The 26,951-nt window shown below is 35.7% G+C and overlaps 1 protein-coding gene across 1 annotated transcript; it reads right to left on the bottom strand.

Annotated features, from left to right (window-relative positions):
• Positions 1-4,344: 4,344 nt before the first annotated feature.
• On the bottom strand, positions 4,345-21,256 carry LOC107596863 (inositol-trisphosphate 3-kinase A-like). Its single transcript, XM_016287714.1, has 7 exons — positions 20,223-21,256; positions 8,595-8,694; positions 8,265-8,478; positions 7,882-8,086; positions 7,309-7,410; positions 6,063-6,134; positions 4,345-5,911 (listed from the first exon to the last, which is right to left on the bottom strand). The coding sequence occupies exons 1-7, from the start codon at positions 21,165-21,167 to the stop codon at positions 5,690-5,692; spliced, it is 1,860 nt and encodes a 619-aa protein (XP_016143200.1). The 5' UTR covers positions 21,168-21,256; the 3' UTR covers positions 4,345-5,689.
• Positions 21,257-26,951: the final 5,695 nt, after the last annotated feature.

Here is a 26,951-nt window from a genome sequence, read left to right as displayed (position 1 = left end):
TATATATATATATATATATATATATATTGTGTGTGTGTATATATGCATACAAATAATATCAGAAAACAGTGATCCAAAAAATAAATTAAGTTTATTTAATAGTTTTATTTATTTTTATTTTACCACCAAGTTATTTTTATTTTATTTATTTTTTTGAATCACTGTTTTCTGAAGTTATTTGTAAATTTATTTAATTTTATTATTTGACCTCTATGCCTCTTTCTTTTTTATTACTGTTTTCTGAGTGTTTTTTGTTTTTTTGCAAGGCCACATGTCTGACCTCTAAATTGACAACTTTGTCAACATAATCAAATACAACATGATACAAAAACACATATTCATAGTCATGCGCATATTGCACTGTTTAATGAATGACATCTGTTCAGACAGACTTGTGTTCCTGACAGCTCCGGCACAGATATGATGAGGATTTTAATCATGAGCCCTGTTTACGCAATGGCCACAAAGCCCACTGGGCAGTCGTCTCAGGTGAGACTCAACAATTATATCACAAAGTTACATGACGAAACAGTACTTCAGTCTAATAATTTCTGTCTTTATCCAGGTGTATTATTAGGCTTAAGGCAGGGGTGTGTGGACAGCAGACACTTCCCCCCTGACCTCACACTTCCCTGGCTGCATCTCTCTCAGAACGAGGCTTCTGTCTCATGGCCGACCGATGGCGTTAAAGAGGTGTTTGTTCTGGCTAAGCAGGGGAAGAGTCTATGCTACCAGCTGTGGAAGTTTGAGTTGGTAACACAGAGCAACAGTCAACTCAAGGAGATGGACCCCCAGAGAGCCAGCGATGGGATGAGGTACGTACTTCCTCCTGGCGGCGTACAGGACGGTCTAGCGGGACAACTGCTGCTGCTCCACACTAACACACAGAAGAGCTGATCAAGAGCACCAAAGACTTCTGCAGGCTGTATGAGTTCTTTCAGGAGCTGGTCGCACACCTGTATTTTCAGTCCTTGTCCACTAGGTGTCCTTATAGTTTGAGTGATTCTAAAAGTGCTACGTGAAACATCAATTACTCTCTGTATGCAGAAAAGGTTATTTATATTAGATAGGATATTAGGATTTTACAATGAAGAATGATTACAGAGATGGATTCGTATTTGTAGTTTGGTTTGAAGTACATTTCACAAGCAAGGGGTTTTAGAGAATTTTTTTTGACATTTTGTGGTTCCGATCCTTCTCTCTTCTCATTGTGGTGTCTGCTAGCTCTCAAGTTTGTACAACAATAATGGTTCTGACTTGTATTTAACAGCATTTAGATCAGGGGTGGGCAAACTTGGCCCTTTCAGGCCACTTTCCTTCAGAGATTAGCTCCAACCCTAATCAAACACACCTGAACCAGCTAATCATTATCTTCAAGACTACTAGAAGGCTACAGGCAGGAGAGTTTTATCAGGGTTGGATCAAAAAAAAGGAAAGTGGCCTGGAAGGGCCAAGTTTGCCCATCACTGATTTAGATAGTTAACTGTTTTGGTGACCAGTATGAGGTGATCCTGTAGAGAAGGGGTGCCCAAACTCGGTCCTGGAGGGCCAGTGTCCTGCAGAGTTTAGCTCCAACCCCAATTAAACACACCTGAACCAGCTAATCAAACTCTTATAGGCATACCAGAAACTTACCAGCAGGTGTGTTGAGGCAAGTTGGAGCTAAACTCTGCAGGACACCGGCCCTCCAGGACCGAGTTTGGGCACCCCCTGCTCTAAAGTCTAGACCAGTGGTTCCCAACCCTGGTCCTGGAGGCACCCCAAAACTGCACGTTTTGCATGTCTCCTTAATCAAACACACCTGATTCAGGTCATCAGCTCATTAGTAGAGACTTCAAGACCTGAAATTGCTGCGGCAGAGAAAGGAGACACGCAAAATGTGCAGTGTTGCGGTGCCTCCAGGACCAGGGTTGGGAACCACTGCTCTAGACTAATCAGAACATTCAGTTCGGGACAAACAAACTGAATGGAGGATGTAAGTCAGATGTCATTTACTGATGACCCTCAGTAATAGAACAAAGTTTTTGGCTGTTCTGATGTCATCCAGTGGTTTCAGAACCCTTCTGTTGTGCAACTTGAGGAAGAGCTGCTCTCCGCACAGGAAATTATGACAGAGGAAAACATCACTTGGCAGGAATAGAACATTTACCGTAATAAATAAAGTGCGCAGTATCCTTGTAATCCAAATCATGTCCAGAACGTCCTCCTCACTCATGAGAATGTTCGGTTCCATATAGTGCTTTTATTTTAGGGTCAGTAAGATTTTTCGGTAACACTTTAGTATAGGGACCAACTCTCAATATTAACTAGCTGCTTATTATCATGCCTATTATTAACATATGTGACCCTGGACCACAAAACCAGTCATAAGGGTAAATTTTTTAAAATTGAGATGTATGCATCACATGAAATCTGGATAAATAAGTTTTTCATTGATGTATGGTTTGTTAGGATAGGACAATATTTGGCCGAGATACAACTATTTGAAAATCTGGAATCTGAGGGTGCAAAAAAAAAAAAGGAGAAAATCACCTTTAAAGTTGTCCAAATGAAGTTCTTAGCGATGCATATTACTAATAAAAAATTTAGTTTTGATATATTTACGATAGGAAATGTACATAATATCTTCATGGAACATGTTTACTTAATATCCTAATTATTTTTGGCATATAAGAAAAATCTATAATTTTGACCCATACAGTGCATTACCCCAGCGACTTAAGACTGGTTTTGGGGTCCAGGGTCACATATTGGCTGTTTATTAGTGTTTATAAAGCACATATTCTGTATTACCATATTCTACATCCCTAATCCTACTCCAATACCTTAATTTAACGACTACCTTACTAACTGGCAAAAGTCATAGTTAATGTTTGTTAATAGCGAGAATTGGACCTTAAATTAAAGTGTGACTGATTAAATTTTTATGTTTTTGAAAGAGGTCTCTTATGCTCACCAAGGGTGCATTTATTTGATAAAAGTACAGTTAGTAATATTGTGAAATATTACTACAATTTAAAACAATTGCTCATTTTATTAATATCTTTTAAAATGCAATTTATTTTTGTGATGGCAAAGCTGAATTTCCAGCAACCATTACTCCAGTCTTCAGTGTCACATGATCCTTCAGAAATTAGTCTAATATGCTGATTTGGTGCTCAAAAAATGTCTTTTTTTTAATGCTTGTGCTGCTTAATAGTTTTGATTGTCACTTTAATGTCAATTAATTTCTTTAAAAAATAAAAAAAACCCTAACTGACCCCAATGAGTATGGTAGTGTTTCGACAACCGTTTCTTTTAGTAATGGCGAATCAGAAAGTGAACAGGAGAAAGACAGTATATTAAACAATAACAGTTCCAGTTTATTGTATTATATTATTGGCTTTCAAGACAAAGTGGTGATGCGAGTACAGATGCTCAGCTTGTCCCTATTGCAATTAAACGGTTGTCTCAAACTGTATTAAAGCAGCACTATGTAACTTTTTCTGTGTAGAAAATTTGCAAAATGTATATAATGAGCGAGTACATCATGAATTCATCTTCCAAACCACGTTTTTGTCTTATTCCGAATCACTAGGTACACTTATAATTATGGCGCTTTTCCACTGCATGGTACGGTACGGTACAGTTCACTTTTGGGGGTTTTCCACTGGGTACAGTACCTGGCTGGTTCCTGGTACTTTTTTTAAGTACTTATATTTGGACTATTGTAGCCTGGTCGGGTCGTCACCGCTGCGGAGTAACACATACCTGCGTGAATCGCCATAGACATAAATTTAAGAAAAGTAGCCCCGGTTGGAATGTTCTTCCGCGGGATGTGTGCAGTTCTATTTATTAACCGCTAGAGCGCCAAAAGTTACATAGTGCTGCTTTAAATTGACTGAGACAACAACAACAACAAAAAAATGTTCCAGTTCTCTTTCCATGTCATCTAAAACATGCAGTACGGTAGCGAGAAACCAATTTCAACAATTTGAATGACACGCAATACTTTGTATAATCTGTAAACAATGCAGTGGATCTCCAAAGGAATGTGAGACATTAAGTTTCCACAAGGAAATACTGACAGATGGGAATGTTGTGTTGGAATGTTGACAGACACACCAACAGACAGTGTGCAGGTCCACTCAAGACGGAAAATACAATCTCTGAAGTTGTAAGATAAACACACACAGAGTGGTAGAACATCCCGTTCCATAAACTAACGTCAACAAAAAGTGTCCAGGTGAGGTAATCACTTTAATATCACAGTTGTGATATTGTGCAAGAGGTTGTTATCTTTTTATGACTATATCTGAAATTAAGCAAACATGAAGTTATGATGGGAATAAGTTTTGCTTTGTCTTTTTTTTTTAGCTGACCACAGCACCTAATTTGAGAACTAATGTGTCTCAACAACAACATGACATCAGTGGCCCTGACACTTACGATCTGCTTATACACCAAAATAAATTTTCCACTACAGTTTGAGAGATCAACCATCAGATTTGTTCTTCATGCACATAAGCTGATATGATCACTATGAAGCTGAACTCCACGGTGCCTGCTACGGTGTGGAAAGAGCCGAGGTCGGAGGTCATTCTGCTGTGTACCAACACAAAAGCTCACAAAACTATTTATTTAAAGAAAGAAAATCAGGGTAATAATAGTCGTTGATCCAGATAAAGATGGTTAACCTCTCAAACCTATTCTAAACTTGCATGCAATTGGCTAACCTAGAAACCGAACCATATGACTAACAATGCAAACAGGTCAGTTACTGATGGGTTACATTAAAAACCAAGTGTGAACAAACTGTTCCATCAACGTGTGTATATAACTGATCAATTACACCTGTTAGCTTGTTGTGTCTTTGTAACCATGGCTAGTTTTAAGAAACACTGCATCCATTTCTCATCAATAAAATACAATCTTTGTGGGGTTTAACTGTCCTCAATGACTTGGGCGGTTAGTTAAGTGCAAAACAAATGTCTGTCACAAACTACTACCTTATTTCTGAGAAAGCCAATATGTTAACTGTTTAGTAGTTAAACTTCTGCTGACTGAACTGTTTAAGAGGTGATAGCATTCTGCAAAAATCAACAGGACATACTGTATGAGTCATGGAAATATCATACTCCACAAGTATCATCAAGATTAGAAGACCACAGGAAATAAAATAAAAAAAACGCAGTCTGCCTGTAGTTTGGCAGTTAGACCACCTTTCAGAAACGAATGAGGTATGGGTTAAACTACAGAAAAAAAGAAAAAAAAATTTAAATAAGCACTATTTACATAACTGTGGAAACCCAAAGAAAAATGTACAAGGAAAAACAACACAAAGCACATTCCAGTTTGATAGTGTTATCATATTTGTAGATAAAAATAAAAAATAAAAAAGAACGAGAAGTGGCTGTGCGCCCTTAAAATGATAGTTTCTTCTCATTTGTTGCTCCTCAAGTCTGTTTGGGTTCAGTATCAGTGTGTTTTGACTCTGGTGGAGCGTCTGTGGATCTGCAGAACCACATGTGCAAAAAAAAAAAAAAAGAGCCTTTCGACAAAATAAGCTGGAGTTTTTCCACTTCGCTCTTTATCTCTCCGACAGCACAAGAGCACACTCATCCCAGAACTAATATCCTGTTGTGCGCCTCCCTCCATCAGCGTGTCCCTACACGTGATCCTCCGGGCTCAGGCATGTTCTGTGCATCCATCAGTGTGAGGGAGGGGTGGCGTCCTGCAGCATGTCTCCAAAGATCTCAATGAGGTTGTCCAGACCCCACAGGTACCCGTCCTCCCGGTTTCCCTCGGCCCAGGGTGTGCGGTGGTCCAGGGTTTGGGGTGGTGGCAGTGGGACGGTCTTACCAAAGTCAATCATCCATACTCGGGCCAGGCCTGAAGTATCGTGAACGAACAGCAAAGAACTCCCAACCACCTGATGAGAAACGGAAGGGTTTCTTAAATGTGTAAATTTACAGGGCAAAGTTCTGAGCTTATGAAATACGACGACTTGTGTTCCAGAGATGAAAATATTTTGGCCCGGGCAGGAAAAAGATTTCACAATATGGAAAGAACAGATTCCTCACCTCGTGTGTCCTGAAGAACGCCGACGTCTCTAGAGCGCTGCGCAGCTCCTCCAGCCTCAGCAGATAATTCCTCTGAAGAAAAAAACAAACAAAAAAAACTGTTCGAGACAACTGTAATTACCCATTGCCAGTTTCTGGATTCTGACTGGCTAATACAGCGTTCCAGTGCTGCTAAAATACAAAATAAAAAACTATTGCAAGAAAAAACCCGGGTTGGTTACATATAAATATATACTGTAAATTAGAGCCTGAAACGCCTACTATGGAAGAATTATAATCGATAATAGATATCATACAGTCATTATATAGATCAGTGGTTATGAGAGATATTTTTGTAATGGAGAAAATGACTTTTAAAAACTGCAAATATATAAATTTGAACAAAGCTCAAGAAAAATTTATGATGAAATTACTTCTAATGATCCCCACTCTTGTTAAAGAAAAGTGAATAACGTAATTTTCACCATCATTTGTTTGATTTTTGTTTCATGTATTTACATTTAGTCATTTAGCAGATGCTTTTATCCAAAGCGACTTACAAATGAGGACAATGGAAGCAATCAAGATCAACAAAAGAGCAATGATATGCAAGTGCTATAACAAGTCTCAGTTAGCTTAACGCAGTACACGTAGCAAGGGTTTTTTTAATAATATAATAAATAAAAAGAAAAGAACAGTAAAAGAATAGAGCAAGCTAGTGTTTGTATTTGTATAATAATTTGTATAATGTATTTGTTTTATGTTTACAAAAAATAAGTATGTAAGGTACAATAATGGACTAGAAATTATGGCAAATTAATATGCTAAATAAAATAAAATAATACAAACGTGTCCAGTGAAAAGGTGGCAATTTAATGAATTCACTTAACTACAGTAATAATGTAGCAGGGCCTCTTTATGAATATGAATATGCTTCCCCCATTAGCTATAAAATAACATTAAAATATTTGCTATATTTGTCCAGTGAAAAGGTGGTAATTTAACTAATTTGCTCAATATAATAATATTTGAATGGCAATTGTTGTGCTCTTTTTAAATACAGTAACACCTGTTATCAATAACTACAGTAATAATGTAACAGGGCCTCTTTAATTTATTTCTTAATTTGACAAAGTCACTGGAGGTCAGAACATCTCTTCAGAGAAGTCAACAATGTCTGTTTTTTCACAAGTATGACTATCAAATAAAACAAGGAAGTCAATGGCTAAAGTGAAAGCTCCAGTGCAGAGTTAAAACAGTCACATACCAGTAAGTGTGTGTTTCCATCCACAAAGTCACTCAAGGCCTTCATCACCTGCTCCTTATGTTTGGTTTTTTTAAAGCTGGTGTTGCATGTGCCATCTGCTTTCTAAACAGAAACACAGTGTGAACAGTTCATGCTAATGCTACTTATTTTTAATATTAACAAAAAAGTGCAAATGTCAGCTCTATAAATAACAAACATGCATCGGGAAAGTAGCTATGACGTAGATTTGCATGTTTTAGTGGTTTTCTAATCACATCTATAAAAAGATTTTGTTTTATTACTAATGTTATCTGTATCTTAAATACTATATTTAAAACTGATTTCTATTTTAATATATTTTTATTATATTTCATATTATATTACACGTAATGCAAAGCTGAATTTTCCAGTGTCATTACTCCAGTCTTCAGTGTCAGAAATCATTCTAATATGCTGATTTGGTGCACAAGAAACCTCTCTTATTATTAACAATATTAAGATTTTTATGGAACTATTTTTAAATAGTCCAAAAATTCAGTCACTTTTGATCAATGTAATGGACCGTTGCTGAATAAATCCCATGTGATCTCTCACCTTGATGCCCTCGATGCGGAAGCCAAGAGAGGCGGTTGAGCTCAGCGTTTCCCTCCACTGCATGTATCGAGGTTTGAGAACCGCCTGCTGGGCTCTTTCCTCCGTACTAGGCGCTTCTGGGTCCACAGCCACCATTTTCTCATACATATCCTTCCTAAGACGAGGACGCTCACGGGCCTTTACCAGCTCTTCTTCCAGGTATGTCCTGAGGTACAAAAATTTACCCAATTGATCACACCACAGCCCTCACACATCAGTTTATGACATTAACCGCATCCTGCCACATTCTGCATTTTTTTTCTTTACTAGCTATACATTTAGTTTGCTTGGTTAGGGGGGTTTTGGAGTTTGAAAAATAACTCTGAATATATCTATCTTCTCACCTGCTTCCCATCTTGCAATCCATGATTGAAGGGGAGTCGAAGTCGGTCAGCAGATCATCCATTAGGTTGTAATCCTGGTTGTTCTGCTGCACAATACCATAGTAACCAGGAACAAACGGCCGGAGGCTGTCATTCATCAGCTTCTCGAGACACTGCTGCTCGCATTCACAATACCTCTTCAATAGTTTCCCATACTCGCCTGCTTGGAAATTACCTGCACACAAAGAGGCAAAGAAAGTGTTCATTTCATCAGTCCAAAATGATGGGCAGCAATCTGTTCAGATGCAGCTTTTTCGTCAATACAGGAGTCAAATGAGAATTTGTTTTTACCTGCATGGCCTGCCAGCTGAACCCAAGGATATGTTTTCTTAAATGAAACCACAAATGGAGAGCAATGCACCATAGTCTTTAACTTCCTCCACGATTTAGCCTGAAATCAAAAAACGCATATGCACAGATCAGACCAACATGCTGCATTTTCTTTCATTTATAAATCATCGAAACAGGCTAAATACGTAAAGCCTAGGGCTGCACGATTATGACAAAAATCATAATTGTCGATTATTACCTTGAAATTGTAATTGAGATTATTAATTACGATGATCACAATTTACATTGAATGATGTTTATACCATTGTTTGATGCAACTGCATGCCGTATTTTTATATGAAAATAAACAAGCTGAAAACACTCTAACTGAAAAACCTTTAGTGCTTTTCTATAGTATTAAGCCTCAAATGTCAAATATACATCAGATTGGTTTCTTCTTTAAATTATAAAAAAAGTACAAATATGAATGGTATTATAATGTTATACTAAAACTAATACAATGGAAAAACCCTTTAGAAAGAAAAAACATATCTTAAGCGTGCAGAATAACATAAGTGGACTTTGAACAATTAATTGCCGCTTTGAACGATTACGTAATTGTGGCATCCATAATTGTCATTGCGATTAGAAATTTGATTAATTGTGCAGCTCTAGAAGCCGATACGGAATTGTGAAACAAGCCACATCTGTTTTCTTTAAACAAACATTTAGTGTCTAGACCAGTGTTGGGGAAAGTTACTTTTAAAAGTAATGCATTACAATATTGCGTTACTCCCTAAAAAAAAAAGTTACAAATTACGTTACTTAGTTACTTTCTATCGAAAGTAATGCGTTACACGACTTTTGATTTACTTTTTTAAAATCTGGGCAGGGCCTGCTTGTTTGTTTTTAATATAAAAAAGTTATTCTTTTACAAATGTAAAAGCGCTTTTACACCAAATGTGAAATTAATACACCTCAGGCTGAAGGAAATGTAAATTCACGTCTGTACAGTAGAGGGCGCAGCTCAAACATGAAGAATATGACGCAGGAGAAGAAAGTTCAACACTATTCAGCAGTAACAAAAATGAGTCATTTTTGCTTAGTATGGCTGAATTGGATCATCGAAGGTCAGTAGCAAAGACACTGGTTAAAACTGGATTGAATACATAAATGATTAGGGATGTAACGATTCACTCAACTCACGATTCGATTCATGATTTTGATTTCACGATTTTTTTTACAAAATTAGATTTAAGACAAATTCTAAATTAAATGTGTCCTTTTATTATTGCTTGGACAAAATGCTGCATGTTTCTTTGTGAAATTGAAATATAACACTATAATAATATACTATTATAGCACTTGCATATTATTGCTCTTTTGTTGGTTTTGATTGCTTCTATTGTCCTCATTTGTAAGACGCTTTGCATAAAAGCATTTGCTAAATGACAATTTAAATAAAATGTAAATAACAAAACTAAATTGAAATGTTAAAACAAGCCCCAAATCAAATAAATAAGTAACACAAATAAAAGAAATATCTTCATATAAACAAAATAAGGCTTTGTTCTGTGCTCTTTCCATTTAAAATGAGAGGCAACCACTGCATTTTAATCATGATCCAAACAAAGATGCTGCATACATGCAACATGAGCAGTTTTTAATCTAAATTAAATTGCATAATTTCGAAATTTGAAGCAAAAACAGAATGGTTTGACTTCAGTTTTGTGAAACTATACATAAAAATATCTGCATGAAACAGAAACAGCAGACGACCTGAATGAGACGCAGATTCACTCTCTGCCAGCAGGTGGCGCTTAAACCCTTTCCTTGGTTTCCGCTGTAAACAAAGCAGCGCTGCACTTATGAACTTTAATATGTATTATACAGAGGCAAGATGAAAAGAAAAAAATACCATCTAAACTTTTCTAAAGACAGTATGTTCCCCTCAGACATACATTCATATAAACTCCTACCCCTAACTTAACTGCGATTTGTTTAGTATCTCAACCGATTTGAATCGTCACATATTTGAATCGATTTTCAACCGGCTCGCGGTTAATCGTTACATCCCTATAAATTATATTTGATTATTGCAGGTTTGTATAATATTCTGAGTTTGCATTTGACTGTTTTTATTCATTTTGAGGAATACTGAATCTGTTTTTGTGCAGGTGAGATGAGTAAATACATGTTCATATTTAGTCTAGAACTACAGTAACATCATGTTCACACAGCACGCACAACGCCTCTGCACTTTCTCCCGATTTCTCTCAACATGCCAACACGTGAACTGTCAGTCAATACATGGGAAACAACGTAACTGGCGTTACTTATTTGAAAAAGTAACTTAGATATTTCTTTCTAAATTAAAAAGTAATGCATTACTTTATTAGTTACTTTAAAAAAAAGAAAAAGTAATCTGATTAATCTTGAGTTTCGGTAAAAACACTGACAGTTTTTTTTTTTCTTTTGTATTTTTTTTTTTCAGGCATGGGAACTGAAGTCCCAAAGGGAGGACTTTATCAGCGACACAAGGTCAACACTGAAGGCGTGACGCACACGGAGTCACAGATTTCAGGTTATTGATTATAAAGCTCTAATCAATGAGGAATGTGTGAGTGTGGGAAATGATATAACCCAGCTGTTTGCAGGGGAACCAGAAAAACCTCCTCATGACGTCCAGGGACACCACTCAAACTTTCACATTCACATCACTGACAACTTCCTTCCATAATTCCTTAAATCTTTTTTCTTTTTATCGTTTGTTCGCTTTCTTTGACAGGAATACGGAAACAACATAACGCTTCCTGGAATGAGCAGTTTCCAGAATATTCTTGGTACCTGACCTTGAGAAAAACTCATATATGAAAGTCTGAGAATACTACTTTTTTCCAACCTGAAAATAAATGTTTTAGATTTTAGAGGGAACAAAAAAAGTTTAAAAATGTGAAATTCAAAATAATTATGTTATTATTATTATTATTATTATACACTACCAGTCAAATGTTTTGAACAGTAAGATTTGTCATGTTTTTTTAAAGAATTCTCTTCTGCTCACATTTATTTGATCCAAAATACAGCAAAAGCAGTAATATTGTGAAATATTTTTACTATAACATTTCTATTTTGAATATATTTTTAAAATGCAATTTATTAATGTGTTCAAAGCTGAATTTTTAGCATCATTACTCCAGTCACACCATCCTTCAGAAATCATTCTAATATTCTGATTTGCTGCTCAAAAAACATTTATTATTATGTTGAAAACAGCCGAGTAGAATTCTTTCAGGTTTCTTTGATGAATAGAAAGTTCAGAAGAGCAGCATTTACCTGAACTAGAAATCTTTTGTAACATTATTCATGTCTTTGTCACTTTTGATCAATTTAAAGCATCCTTGCTAAATAAAAAAATTTATTATTATAATCGGTATAATTTATTATATTATAATTTGTATAGTGTATAATGTTACAAAAGCTTTTTTTCAGATACATGCTGATCTTTCTATTCATCAAAGAATCCTGAAAAAAAACTATTTTAAATATTGATGATAATAATAATAATAATAATAATAATAATGCATTTATTGAACAGAAATCAACTTGATTAGAATGATTTCTGAAGGATCATGTGACACTGAAGACTGGAGTAATGATGCTGAAAATTCAGCTATGATCACAGCTATAAATTACATTTTAAAATATATTCAAATAGAAAGCTGTTATTTTAAATAGTAAAACTATTTCACAATATTACTGCTTTTGCTGTATTTTGGATCAAATGAATGCAGGCTTGGCAAGCAGAAGAGAACTCTTTCAAAAACTTTGACTGGTAGTGTAATTACAACAACAATTTATATTGAAATATTAAATGATTAAATTAGAAAAATGCAAAATAGAAGCATCTCTCTCTTGATCTGTCCCCTTTCAGGTCTCTTTATTCCGCTTTACAATTCAGACATTCATTCCCTCCTTCCAAACCATCCCCCCTTCACCGCGTGCTCTTTAAAGTCGACAGCTCGCTCTCCACACTTAGATGTAATTCAGTCTGTCCTCGACTCCTCTCGGTTCCTGACTGACCCCCTCTGACGACACTATAGCCAACAGGTGACAGACGACACCTCATAAAAGACCTCTGTCTTTCTTCCTGTCCTTCTGCCTGCTTATACACACTTCTTGAAACTTCAGGAGAAGTATTAATAACATTTCACTTCCAAAACAGGCACCACATTCCTTGCAGTTTATGAAAGGAAATAGTCTTACATATATTTAGACATGAACATCTCTTGCCAAAAATGTCTTTATCTATGGTGAAATCATATATACCCTTGTTTAACACCTAAAACATTATGTTTAATGCTTACAATACCTCATATCTCAATTGTGATTGCAAAGCATGCTACCAATTCACGACGGCCACTCCCATTCTGATAATTCTGGAGCGTCACAGTGAGATCCACCCCTGGGTCAAAGGTCAAACCCACCCTGGACAAACAGAGCTGCTCTATCTTCATGTCTGACTTATCTCAAGGACTAGCACACACACAGGTTACTGTTGCTATTAGACAGATCTACTGCATATCCAACCCACAGAACATCCAGAAGAATTTCATTTCACTAAACCTTTTCTAACAGTATTTATCTTTTAATACAGCATACATTTGAGTACTACACTACCATTAAAAAGTTTGTTTCTGACATAAGTCTCTTATGCTCACTAACACTGTATGCATTTGATCAAAGACAGTAAAAACAGTAATACTGTGAAATCTTATTACAATTTACAAGAACTGTTTTCCATTTGAATATATTTCAAAATCATCTCACGTCTTCTTCAGTGTCACATGATCCTTCGCAAATGTGGTGCTCAAGAAACTTTTGACCGTTTTTTTCAATATTCTTGATAAATAGAAAGTTCAAAAGATCAGCATTTATTAAAAAAAAGAAAACTTTTGTAACATTATATGTCTTCCTTGTCACTTTAGATAACTTGAATGCATCCTTGCTGAATATAAGTATTCATTTATTTCAAAAAACTAAATCTTACTGACCCCAAACTTTTAAACAGAATTGTGTCTTTAACAAAAAAAACCTGCTTTACTGCATGCTAAAGCAGAAGTTCTTATCGCCAGGTCAGATTCCTTGTGTGTGTGTGTGTGAGTAAACACACTTGGTAATAAAGCTCTTTCTGACTTCTGACTTCTAATAATATTTGGAAAAGCTTATTTCAGCCAACTCATAAAACTCATGTAGTGCAACATGAAAACAGAAATGAAAAGCATAACATAAACAGTAAATGATATAATAAGGAAGACCCCTCATAAAATATGACTTTTATTCAGAAGGCAAGGTAAGTTCAAGTAAAATGTCATGTGCTGCACCTCCTCAAAAACATGATATTTATGACTGAATAATTCATGATATTTGTAATAGAAAAATACTCACGTTTTCATAAAAATATGGAAAATATGTTATAACTTTGTACTTGATTGTTACACCAAATTAAACTGATGTCACTAAAACTTTTCTTTCAACTTTCTGAAACTTTCTAAACATGAATTCAAAGTCAAACTACATAAAGAATGGCACGTGTGTTTTAAAATAGATTTTTACTAGATTATTTGTCACTGATCTTTTGCCAAATTGACCCAGCAGTGTGTGAATGTCTCTTACCTGGCAAGCAAGACAGCAGTCAGTCACAAATGTATGGGCAAACAAAAGCATGCACAACCACACACTTAAAGCACACACTTCAAACAAGCGTGCAGAAAGCCATGACTCCCGCACTGCCCTGTAACCACACAAGCATCCGGGAAGCAGACTGAGCTGTCACACACTCACATTATGTGCATACAGCACTGATTACCTCACGAGTCTGATAACTCTTTCTCTCTCTGTTGATCCCAGGTCTCTCGCTCACGTGCACTTCTGCAGCTCAGCGGTCTCTTTCCCCGTCTCCGTAAATGTAACAGTTCTCCGTCTCACTCGTCAGTCGATGCCTTTCCTCCTGCTTTCTCAGATGTCCCCCCTACACACTCTTATCTTACACTACCTCCCTCTCTGATCCTAATCCACCTTTCCTTTGCTAGCTCTTATGAAGCATATGCACTCTTCCTGACTTACTCACTCCCTCCTTACTGCATACTGACAAGCTTATAAAGAAATGTGTAAAAGAACATGTAAACAATATGATATGATCATGATATCATGGTGTCATGATATGAGGGTGTTATGGTGTGGTTGCTTTTACTTTTTGGCCCAAACGGGCCTCCTTGTATTTTTATATTTTAGGTTTGGTTTTAGTAATTTTAAGTGCTTTTGTCATTTTTATTAGTCATGTTATGTTAGATTGTACTAGTTTTGTTATGTGCTTTCTATTTAGCTTTCATTTATTTTTTGTTTTAATTTGACTAATTTGAGCACTTATTTCAGATAGTTGCCAAGACAACATTTATACTTTTTAGTTTGTTTTTAAAGATATGCATCTAGTATGTACATTTTATTTTATTTCAGATTTATTTAAAATGATTTTAATGGTTTGCAGTGTAGACAGAAATGCATGTCACCAGATTTCATTTAAAGTGTCATGCAAATGCATCCTGATCCCTGAATGAGGCTAATGTTGTTAAATTAATGTTTATTGCATTATTGCATATTACCATGATGGTGTTTTTAAAGGAAAAAAAACATCTGACTTAACGGATATTCTCTAGTTTCTCCTATGAACATGCAACAACTCACGTCATGTAAAATACATTGAAAAAAAAAACATTTTAAAAAGGAGGTGGTACTTATTAAATTGCCTTTTTTTTAGTAAGCAACAGTGACTAAAATCAAGTTATAGTGTCGTCTGCCTTGGCAAACACCACTAATGTAATATATGTGCTTTTCTGGGCTGTTTGTGTTTGAACACGCTGTAAAAACCCCACCCACCCCATCACCCACCTCCTCCCTCACTGCAGCTCTCCATTTTCCACTTCTCCCCTCCCTCTCGCTCTTTTGATCTGTCTCTCTTTCTCGTTCTCTCTCTCCCTCCTTTCTAAGAAGTTCCTAAAGCATTTTCAGAATAAAGATAAACCTGTCCAACAGCTTCACACCCTTTTAGAGCGCCAGGAACACCCGAGACAGCTAGATCTTTCATTCTTCCTGTAAAGTGTTTTTAAAGCTAGTATCTTGTATGGAGTGTTTTGCTTTGTCTCAGAAGTGGTGGAGCAAGCTTATGGTGTGAAACTAATTGTTTACATCATCTCAAAGCACAGCGATGTGAGATCTCCTCAGCACGCTCAGCAGGAAAAGAGTCAAACAATAGTCATTTGTGCACACTCACAGCTGTAAACAAATCACAATAATCGGCGTCATGACCACTGAAGTAAGACACGACAGATTAAGAAAGAGATGAAGAAACAGAAATGAGAAGCAACACCATATATGGATTCGTGGTTACTTAGCGACAAAGGAACCACCCACAACTCAGTTTTCCATGACAGTGTGAGTGATTATGGCTCAATGATGGCATAATAACGTGCATCTGTGTGAGTAGGCCTGTGGATGTCAGCAGCTGATAGAACAGGGTCAAATCATTCTAAAAAACTGACGACAAAAAATTGCATATGCAGCTTGGATGAGTTGAATGTACTGCAAACGCAAATGAAAAAGATTAATAAATGATAACATATAAAAAAAAACCCTGACTGGGTGATCAAGATCTTTGATGGTTTATTAAACGGCGACTGGTAAACAAATAAAAAAGACTTGGAATTATTTTATAATGTAAGGGAGACTGCGGAGTGATATGAGAGACTATCACTGCGATGCTACCATTTAAAAAATTAACTGTTTTTTTTGTTTACATTTTCTTTTTTACTTTTATTCAGATCACTGAACTGCATCTTGAAAAAAAGCATTATGGTTTCCACAAAAATATTAAGAGGCACAACTGTTTTCTTGAGCAACAAATTAGCATATTAGAATGATTCATGGATCATGTGATACGTCAACTTTGTCATCACAGGAATAAATTACATTTTAAAACATATTCAAATGGAAAACGGCTCATTTGAATAGTAATAATATTTAAAGGGGTCATATGATGCGATTTCAAGTTTTCCTTTCTCTTTGGAGTGTTACAAGCTGATTGTGCATAGATAAGATCCCTGAAGTTGCGAAGACTAAAGTCTCAAAACCAAAGAGATATTCTTTATCAAAGTTAAGACTCTGCCACGCCCCCCTAAAACGGCTCGTTCTAACTCGCCCCCACATATCTAGGTCACTATGTGGGAATATTTGCATAATGCGCCCAAATGTGCACGCAAAGAAAGAAGGCGTGGTTTCAGTAACCGCAGTTAGTGTTGAAACTGCCAAATAAATGCAGCCTCAGTGAGCATAAAAGGTTTCTTTCAACAACAACAAAAATAGACACTTTTAAACAATAGGAAATAATTTTCTTAATTGTTACTATTCATTTAAAAACTGTATTGCTTTTTACTAAAATATTTGACCACATAATGCGGCCTCTGACCAATCGGACTTCAGAGTACTCCAGTATTCCAGAGAACCATTTAATAAAGAAATAAGGATTTTGAAGAACGACAAAAAAAGATCCGAAAAATAGTGCAGGAAAGATGGAAAGGTTATGAGGAGCCAGCAAACTTCCTGACAGTCATTCTCTTCAGACCGATTCATCCTGATTTCCTGATTCATGAACCAGCCAGACATACACAAAACTAGCATCAATCATTTGTATAATAGGAGACTGCGTGGGAAATTGTAGATTAGCACAGAACTGCTGATGAAATGAAATATTGTATGATGTTTCTGCTGACTCTGGTCTTGTTCAGCAGAGACATAAAAAGCTATAGTTTTCAAATGAAATGATTCACATAACTCCCTGTGAACACATATCATGGCAATTCACCGTAAAACAAACAACACTTATTTTTCAAATTAACTCAAGGCACATTTCAAAGCAATATATATGTTTTATCAGAACGTTTGTTCCTGGAAATTAAACCCATGGCCTTGGTGTTGCTAGCGTCATGTTTTACAAATTGAGGTTCATTAACAAGTTTTTTTTTTTTGTCCAGCCTACTCAGTGCACAGGTCGCTAGATCAGAGTTTCTATTCAAATCAAGGTAAACAAATGTTTCATCAGAGATATGAAGTCACTCAAAGTTTCAGTCTGTAACAGAATGCCGCCCAGTTTCAGATGGATTATCCATCCAGACATAAAAACTTGCTGAGCACGTGTCGAACCGAGATTCAGGCGGCTGACACAAAGACTCTCGGGATTTGGGGGGGATTTTTCCAGATGAAATCTCTGGTAACATGGAGTTCGACTTCTCTATTAGTCATGATAGGACAGTGAGTGTATTATTAAATCAATCAGTGACCTTTGGAAATAATGTCACAGTTCTATTTTTTTTTTTTTTTTGAGTTTCCAGAAACTAGAATAGTTTCTATTCTTCACCTTCAGAGTTTTGCTCATATTTGAAAAACATCCCCATGAACATCAGGGTAATCTTACTCACTTTTTGTCTCTAGCATTTAAAAGCCAAATATCTTGCGTAGTTACTAACTTTCCACAGAAAACAAAAAGCATCGCTCTAATGAGTCTCACCCATCAACTGTTCCAAGAGCCAACAAATACCACCAATCTGAAACTGAAAAACTGCTAGACTGTCAGAAAGAATGAAACTACAACACTTGAGTAACCTTTTGGATGATTTCTAAAAGCCTTATGAGTTATATATAAAATAACAGGTATTGATTTTATATATGCATGTCAATGTATCTTAGATTCACCTCTTTCACAATTCAAAAGTCGGTGGCGTACAGATAAGCAGCTAAAAATAGCTGTAATTTCTAATAAATGGTTTCACTTGGACTCAGACCTTCTCATAATCTTCATTCTTACATGCTAACTGAAGCTGAAGTATCACTACAGATCAAAAGCAACTCAAGAACAACACGGTTGTAAATATAATGTCGAGAAGTTCCTTACTGGTAATCAGAATGTCCTAATCAATGTGTTTTATTGGAGGAATATCAATAGATAACAGGCAGCACAAGACCTCATGTCTGCAACTGGACGTGATAATAAAGTTGATAATAAAAGCCAAAGGTTGGTGCACAAACACTTCAAAAGCACTTAGTACACTTCAGTACTCTTATTAAAAGTATGCAAATTATAGATAGTATACTTTAAAAGAATATACTCGCGTGCAAACTAAATGTAATGTTTTTGAACACTTCATGTTATTTGCAAGACAATGTTGGCCTAATTCTATTACAGTTTAAATGCATATTAATTGCAATTAACTGAACATAAGAGTGCTTTTTTGACATACTTAAGTAGGACTTACATTTTTATATAGAATTTCGTATTTCTATTGTCTTTGAAATATGTCTGAAATGTACTGCTGAATGCACTGACAAACATTTTCGGTAAACTAAAATATACTTTATGTCATTTCTAATGGAACGTGTATGCCATGATTTTTTTAAAATATATTTGTAACTACACATCTGCAATGATAATGTTGCAATTAAACTCGCTTCTTTTTCACAGGGGTAACACTACCTAGTAGCCTTAAAAAAAACACACACATATGCAACAGGTCAGCGGTGTTGGGGAAAGTTACTTTTAAAAGTAATGCATTACAATATTCCGTTACTTCCTAAAAAAAAATATATTTGTAACTACACATCTGCAATGATAATGTTGCAATTAAACTCGCTTCTTTTTCACAGGGGTAACACTACCTAGTAGCCTTAAAAAAACACACACATATGCAACAGGTCAGCGGTGTTGGGGAAAGTTACTTTTAAAAGTAATGCATTACAATATTCCGTTACTTCCTAAAAAAGTAACTATTACGTTACTTAAGTTACTTTTTAATGAAAGTAATGCGTTACGTTACTTTTGCGTTACTTTTTAAATCTGGGCAGGGCTTGCTTGTTTGCTTTTAATATAAAAAGTTTTATTTTTGGTAAATGTAAAAGTCCTTTTACACCAAAAGCCTCAGGCTGAAGGAAATGTAAATTCACGTCTGTACAGTAACGCAGAAGAAACACTCTTCAGCAATAACAAACAAAGAAGAAGAAATGTTAGTTTATCTTGTGTAATTTTTGCTTATTAGTATGGTTGAATTGGATCACCGAAGGTCAGCAGCAAATTGGTTAATAAAATGGGATTAAATACATAAAGTATATTTGTATTATTTAACATATTGAATTATTGCAGCTTTGAGTCATATTCTGAGTTGCGTTTAACTGTTTTTATTCATTTTGAGGAAAACTAAATCAGATTTTTTTATTTTTTTGTGAGTGAGTTTGATGAATTAATGCATGTTCACATTTATTCTAGAACTAAAGTAACATCTTTCTCCCGATTTCTCTCAACAAGGGGACAGGAGAGCTTTCAATCAATAAATGGGGGGAAAAGTAACTAGCGTTACTTATTTGAAAAAGTAACTCAGATATTTTCTTGTAAATTAAAAAGCAATGCGTTACTTGAAAAAAAGTAATCCGATTACGTAACTCGCGCTACTTGTAATGCGTTACCCCCAACACTGCAGGTCAGTCTATATATAATGGGACCTTGAAAATAATAAGGACTAAAAGCATTTGGGAAAACTGGACACCTACCCCTGTGAGTTCATCAGGACTGCCGATCATATTGGGGGACAGACTGGTGGGCTCAATGTCACTGCCCGTGAAATCATCCTCAGATTCCTCAAACGACGAGGCAGAGGACAATCCAGCGGAGGAGGAGCTGGACAGTTTCCTGTGGAACAGAGAGGGCGCAGGGGAGCCTCCACAGCCGCTGTCCGAGCAGGGCGAGTCCTCATCGGGATGCAGGTCCAGCGAAAAGCCGCCCATGCTTAAAGTCAAATCACTGATGTGCGGACTGTCCTGACCAGGACCTAAATCATCATGGGTGACTATTAGTTTGGGAATAATCCTAGGGAATGGGTTTGAGGCTTGTTGCTCTGCTTCTCCACCCAGCCGACCTGACACGGAGGGTTGCGATGTACTTTTGGTCATTTTATGTTTGGCTAACGGAGACGAGCAACTGAAGTCTACTAAAAAGTCTGGTGCGTTCAAGCACTGGGTCACATGTTCCTCCGAAACTCTGCCTGGAATCACGGCACCTCCTTCTGACACTCTTTCCATGTCCCACGGCGAGACGCAACACTCATTGTTCTCCTCGCGTAACGCTACTCCTTTCTGTCCACTTTGGGAATCAGAACTTTCAAAGTTGGTGTCCCGACTCAGAAGTATCAGGTTTTCGGTCGCATGTTGATTACCGGAAGAAGTCGCGTTTAAAAGAAGTTTTTTCGGCTCGTGTACTCTCACGTCCACAGAAGTCTTCCCCTCTTTGATATCGTCCCGCCAGCACTTCTGAACAGATTGCAGCTGCTTGGTTTTCATCGGATTCTCGTCTAACCGGTCACCGGTATGTGAAGAAAAAGAAGAAGAAGAAGAAGAAGAAGAAACTCCTTGCACGCGCGCTCGTGTGGAGCTCGCGAGTGCTGCGCCGTTACAGCCTCGTGAAGAGCCGCTGCCGCTGCTGGATGATGATTGGCCCATCCTGCGCACCGTACAGATCACTCGCGCAGCCCTTTAAATGCCACGCCCACTGCACAACGCCGCTTCTCTGGCAAAGGTTTTTAACACTGCACAGCCTGACATAGGAAATAATAGTCAGAAAAATAATTTAGTTTTATTTATTTAGACGGAACAGTTTATTATACCTTTATACAAAATGTTGAATAACATGTTTTAAAAAATGTGCATATATGTTTTATGTTTTGTATCATATCTGATACATCAGGCGACTGTATATGCATATTCCCTGTTTTTATACAGTCAATGCATATTCCTCACATTAAAGTTAGATGAAATTATGACAGCTTGTAAATCAATTCGATGTTTAACAGTACAGCTTACATAAAATACATATACAATGCTGTGGAATGCTTGAATCTGATTGGCTGACAACGGTTCTAAGAAACCATTTTCCAGGAAACGCACAGGCTAAAGTAGTTTCAGTTTATTGATCACTTCGCCAAATGATTTAAGTTATTTGAAAGGTCCTTGCAAAAGAACCCAAATGCAGCCACTGAGAGATGTACAAATAAATCTTCCTCAAAAATGATTTGTATCATTTATAGTTGCAGTTGAACTAGATTTATTTTTCTAAAATATGATGTAGGCTATGGGGTTGATAAGTAAACCTATTGCTGCAGTCCAGAAAATGTTTTAAGTATGATTTATAGGGTTAACTGAGCTTCTGTTGAGGCAATATGCAATGTAAAGACAAAAAGCTGTGGCACAGCATATGTGAGCCTGGATCACAAAACCAGTCACAAGGGTCACTTTTATGATTTTGAGAACTGAGATTTGATTTTGAGAACAATTGAGATTTATCAAAGCTGAATAAATAAGCTTTCCATGGGTGTATGGATAGGACAATATTTGGCTTATATTATACAATATTTAGCAATAGGTTCTTAGTAATACAGTGCATATTACTAATCAAAAATTAAGGTTTGATATATTTACGGTAGGAAGTTTACAAAATACCTTCATGGAACATGATCTTTACTTAATATCCTAGTGATTTTTGGCATAAAAGAAAAATCGATCATTTTGACCCATACGATGTATTGTTGGCTATTGCTACAAATATACCCGTGCTACTTATGACTGGTTTTATGGCCCAGGGTCACATATTATAACAGCAACAAGAAGGAGAAACTATCTCATTTCTAAAATATAGATATGCTAATTTTTATTCCCTTAAAAACGCACGTGGACACGCCATGCATTTCTATTGCTTTTGTTGTTGTTTTTAAGATGAATGACTATTGATCAAAAATAGTTGAACCTAACCAAAATAATATTGTACAGAATCACAACCCCACACACACACACACACACACACAGCCTACCATATTTTTGTGGCTGAATTGAGGATAGCAGCTGTATTATTCTTTCAACGCATTTAAATATTTGTCTCCCTCTAGTGTTTAAAGAGTGAAAGCACAACGTCTAAACCGTCTATAAATAATATAACATAATTGTGTTGTTGTTGTTGTTCCACAGAAGAGTAAAAGTAGTACAGGTTTGGAACGATCGACGTGAAGGTGAGTAAATAATGGAAGTATTCCATTAACTACATGTTTGCTCAGCTTTGTTCAGGTTCTAACTGTATTACTGTAAGTAACTTGACACAATGACCACAGGACACCTCTCAAGATAAGACCACGTTCACCACAGTCACAATCTACTCAGTACAAACCACAAAAGAGCAAGAATAATTGTTACATTAAAAATGTATTAAGTTCACCTGATATTATTAACAAAATGAAACAGTCATTGTTTCAGGAGCCCTTTGGGAAGGTTTGAGAAAGGATGGTCCAAATCATCATTATTTTTAATTCTTTTATTGTTATGTCAGTCAGTTATATAACTGTTTTAATACAGTTATAATGCTCTGAGACAACACACCCCAAAGTATGTGAACGTAGAATTGTTTATATGCTGAGGATGTGGTTAGGATCACCTAGCACCACTGAATAATCATATTTATATGATATTAAAAGACTTCAATTTATATATAGTGTATTGTAGTATAATAGTATGTTTACAAAATATCACATGACAGAGAATTCTGTTGTATCAAATATCATCATGACTGTGATGTATCGACAAGATATTTCTTTTTATTCAGCAGTTCAATAAACATGATGTTAATGTTGATTAACCAACATTTTAGGTACACTGTCGCCAATAACATTGTTTTGCAAACAAAGCCACAGAAGAATTATTTACCGTGACTCCGAGCAACAAACAGTGGTGTGTTGGGGACTCATTCCTGAATGAATCAGTGTTTTTGAACAAACTGGTTGAGTATGATTCAGTGACTCAGTCATAAAGTTTTTTTTATTTGTTCCTGAATGAATCAGTGTGTTTGGATGAATCGGTTAAGTGAACAATTCAATGACTCGGCATAAAGACAGTCACTTGATTTGTTCCTGAATGAATCAGTATGTTTGAATGAATCACTTGAGTAAATGATTCAATGAATCTTTTCTTGAATGAATCAGTGTGGCGGTTGAGTAAATTAAATGACTCACTCCTAAACAGTCACTTGCTGAATTCATAACCGCACGCTAGTATACAACTACTACGACTATTGCTGTCATACAAACATATTATAAAAATAAGAGTAGTATGCCAGTATATTGTTCTGAATTCAGCAACTTATTTTGTTCCAGTGCGTTTAGCACAAATCGGTTGAGTGAATTATTCAATGACTCATTTATAAACAGTGGCTGGATTTGTTTCTGAACATAGCAGTGTGTTTGAATTCATTGATTTAATGATTCAGTGACTCATTCATGAAGACTACCAACTGGTGTAATGATACTACTATACGAAACAATATACTTCAGTAAAATGCCTATGGGACATTCTACCAGAAATGTACTTATCTGTCATTGACTTGTTACAGTGAATAAAATGTATTACATCCAAAAAAGATCTAAAACTGACTGATGGTTGATTTCTGTGAGTTGTTCTGTAAAGCAATATGTCATTCATTAGGTTCTCAGATATTTTTTTAATTTATTACAAATACTGTCCTTGTCCTTGTCCTCAGCCAAATTGGACCAACAGCTTTCATAGTTTTGTTATTTAGGTAAAAAAGCTAATTCAATAACAATTTTAAGTTGTTATCATTCACATCAACTGATTAAAAACATGGAATTATACATACATTCTACAAATAAATACTATTTTATAACTGTCCCCATGTTTTCGGTCAGCCCTGTCATGTTTACATAAAACTCAACATAAAATGTGTGTAATGTGCCTTTATAGGTATGACTCAAAGGAAGTGACATAATTTGACTGAGGTGAAGCTGACACAGATCAAGGGTGAGTTCTGTCATTGAATTGTATGATTTTAAGCTTGTTTTTGTATGTTTTTTTTTTGAGGAGGACGAGCTAAAAGGTCAGGCCCTGTCACGGTAAAACAGCCCAGAAAATAATGAAAATCTTTTAAATCCAAAACATGTCTAAAAAAGTTACTGAAATTCCTTGATTGCATGTTAACAGTTTTTATGCTAGCATGCTAGCAGGCTGAGTAATGGCAGTTTAAAATGGCCGACAGTCCTGTGACACGGTCTTACAAATGAATGGCATTGTTGTTTTTTATTACCTTTATTGCATATAATATGTATTTAATGCATGCCATAGTAAAACATTATTTGAATAAATAGACATTACACTGTAAATCTGAAGCTTTTTATGCTCATCGACTGTTTTTTTGAATAGGCCTTTTACCTAGGCCTATGTAGCACTGCACTTTGTATATTAATTATATTTCAATACATATGAAGAGTTTATTTGCAAAAACAGATAACTAAATTTTTAACAATTCTCTGAAATCATGTTTTTTCATTGTGCATTCCAATTAATCGCAATCAAACTTTAGTTGGGTTATTTTGATTAAGTTATAAAATAACTAATAATTACAGCTAACTAACACAATAAAACACAATCAAAACATGATTACATAATAAAAAACATGATTTTTGAACATTTAAAAAAAACTGAGTTATCTGCTTTTGCAAATAAACTCTTCATATATAGATATAATTGTCATCTATATAAGCTTTGAGTAATGATGACTGTAAGTATTCCAATTCATACAGATACCATGGTAATATCTACATTATTACCTAGGAAATTACATGCAATTTCCGTTATTACCATGTAATTTCCTAAGTAATAATGCAGATATTACCATAGTATTGCCCTGTTATTACTGAGCCGTAATATTATGTGGTACCACAGTTACTTTACTTTGTGCTATTCAGTTAAATGTCTATACGTTTGCTGTATCATAGTAAAATATACTTTATATATTATGAAGTTATATTTATATTTATTACACCGGTGTACGCGTAGCACAACACGGGGTTATTGTTTTCAATCCTGTCTGAGTTTGTGCCATTCTAGTTGGTAATTGTTATTGTTAAATTAATTTTACCATATTAGTAGTACCATTACAATTTTGTTTTCACTCCTGTCTGTGTTTGTGCCATTGTGCAATTCTAGTTGTTTATTGTTATTGTATCTGGCCATGTTATTTTTAAATAGAATTTTAATTAATTGAAATATGTTTTTATATTGAAATAAAATGAAATTATTTTATTAATTTGTCAGTCATACACTAATGAATTAGGCCCTTATTATATGTCCTTGGCTGAACTTTACCATAGTCTAATATTACATTAACATTAAAATTATAATAATAATTTAAAATAGGAATGAGTTTTTTTTACAACTATATGAGAGCATGGCGGGGTATTCTGTGATTTTGTGTACTACAGTTGACCGAAAAGTTGCTTATATTTCTTATAGAAATTACAAAACCATGTTACAATCAGGGACACGTGACCAATAAGAAAATGCTATTTGTATCAAAGAAATTCATATACAAATTCAAATTTGTCTGTGACAGGGCCTGACATTTTAGGGGTGAAATGCGTATAAAAATTTATTTCAATCATAAAAACATGCTGAGATGGCATGATATGTGTTTCATATAGATAAACATAAGCCTCCATATGACTCAACGTTCAATTTAAGAATAAGATGTTTTTTTCACCCAAGATTTTTACAAGTGGAAATGTACGTTTCTGGTAGAATGTCCCCTGTAGAATTTCATATTTACAATGAATATTTACGGTATAGCTGATACAATTACTGAAGACATGTATTATAAAGGTCATTGCACACGGAGTCCGAAATTTTCGCACGTTAAAAAAATAAATACGACCTCACGTTGTGTCAATCACGTTCTCCGAAAATGTCGGACTCAGTGTGCAAGGACCTTAAGGTTTATAAGAACCTACAGACACAAATCGAGCACAAAAGACAGAGACAGCAGTGCTCTTAAAATATTGGAATCTGTTTAATGTGCATTGAAACACAGGATTCAGCCTGATACACAGTCAGATCCAGAGAAGACAGTTGATTTCTTCCCTCTGTGAGCTCTCAGAGCAAAACACACCAAAAGACCTCAACACATGCTCTTAATGTGCTGTCATTACATATCAGCAGAACGCACAAGGTGGAACAAGCACATGTGAGTTTGTTTCAGTCATATCAGAGACCTAAGACTACATACTTCACCTATATTCGACAAAAATAAAGTATGAGATTTCACCCAAAAGAAGAATACAAATCTAACAGGCAAAAACACATCGTCTTTGTTACCTCTATGTTAACTTAATGTAGCTCACATTCCTTTTCCACTTTTCTACTAAATTCTGACCTATACCCCCCCCCCCCCCCCCC

The sequence above is a fragment of the Sinocyclocheilus grahami genome, unplaced genomic scaffold, assembly GCF_001515645.1.
Source record: "Sinocyclocheilus grahami isolate Dianchi unplaced genomic scaffold, SAMN03320097.WGS_v1.1 scaffold224.1, whole genome shotgun sequence".
Classification (NCBI taxonomy): Eukaryota; Metazoa; Chordata; class Actinopteri; order Cypriniformes; family Cyprinidae; genus Sinocyclocheilus; species Sinocyclocheilus grahami.
The sequence above is the reverse complement of the archived record's forward strand: the minus strand, read 5'-3'. Positions and strand labels throughout refer to the sequence as shown.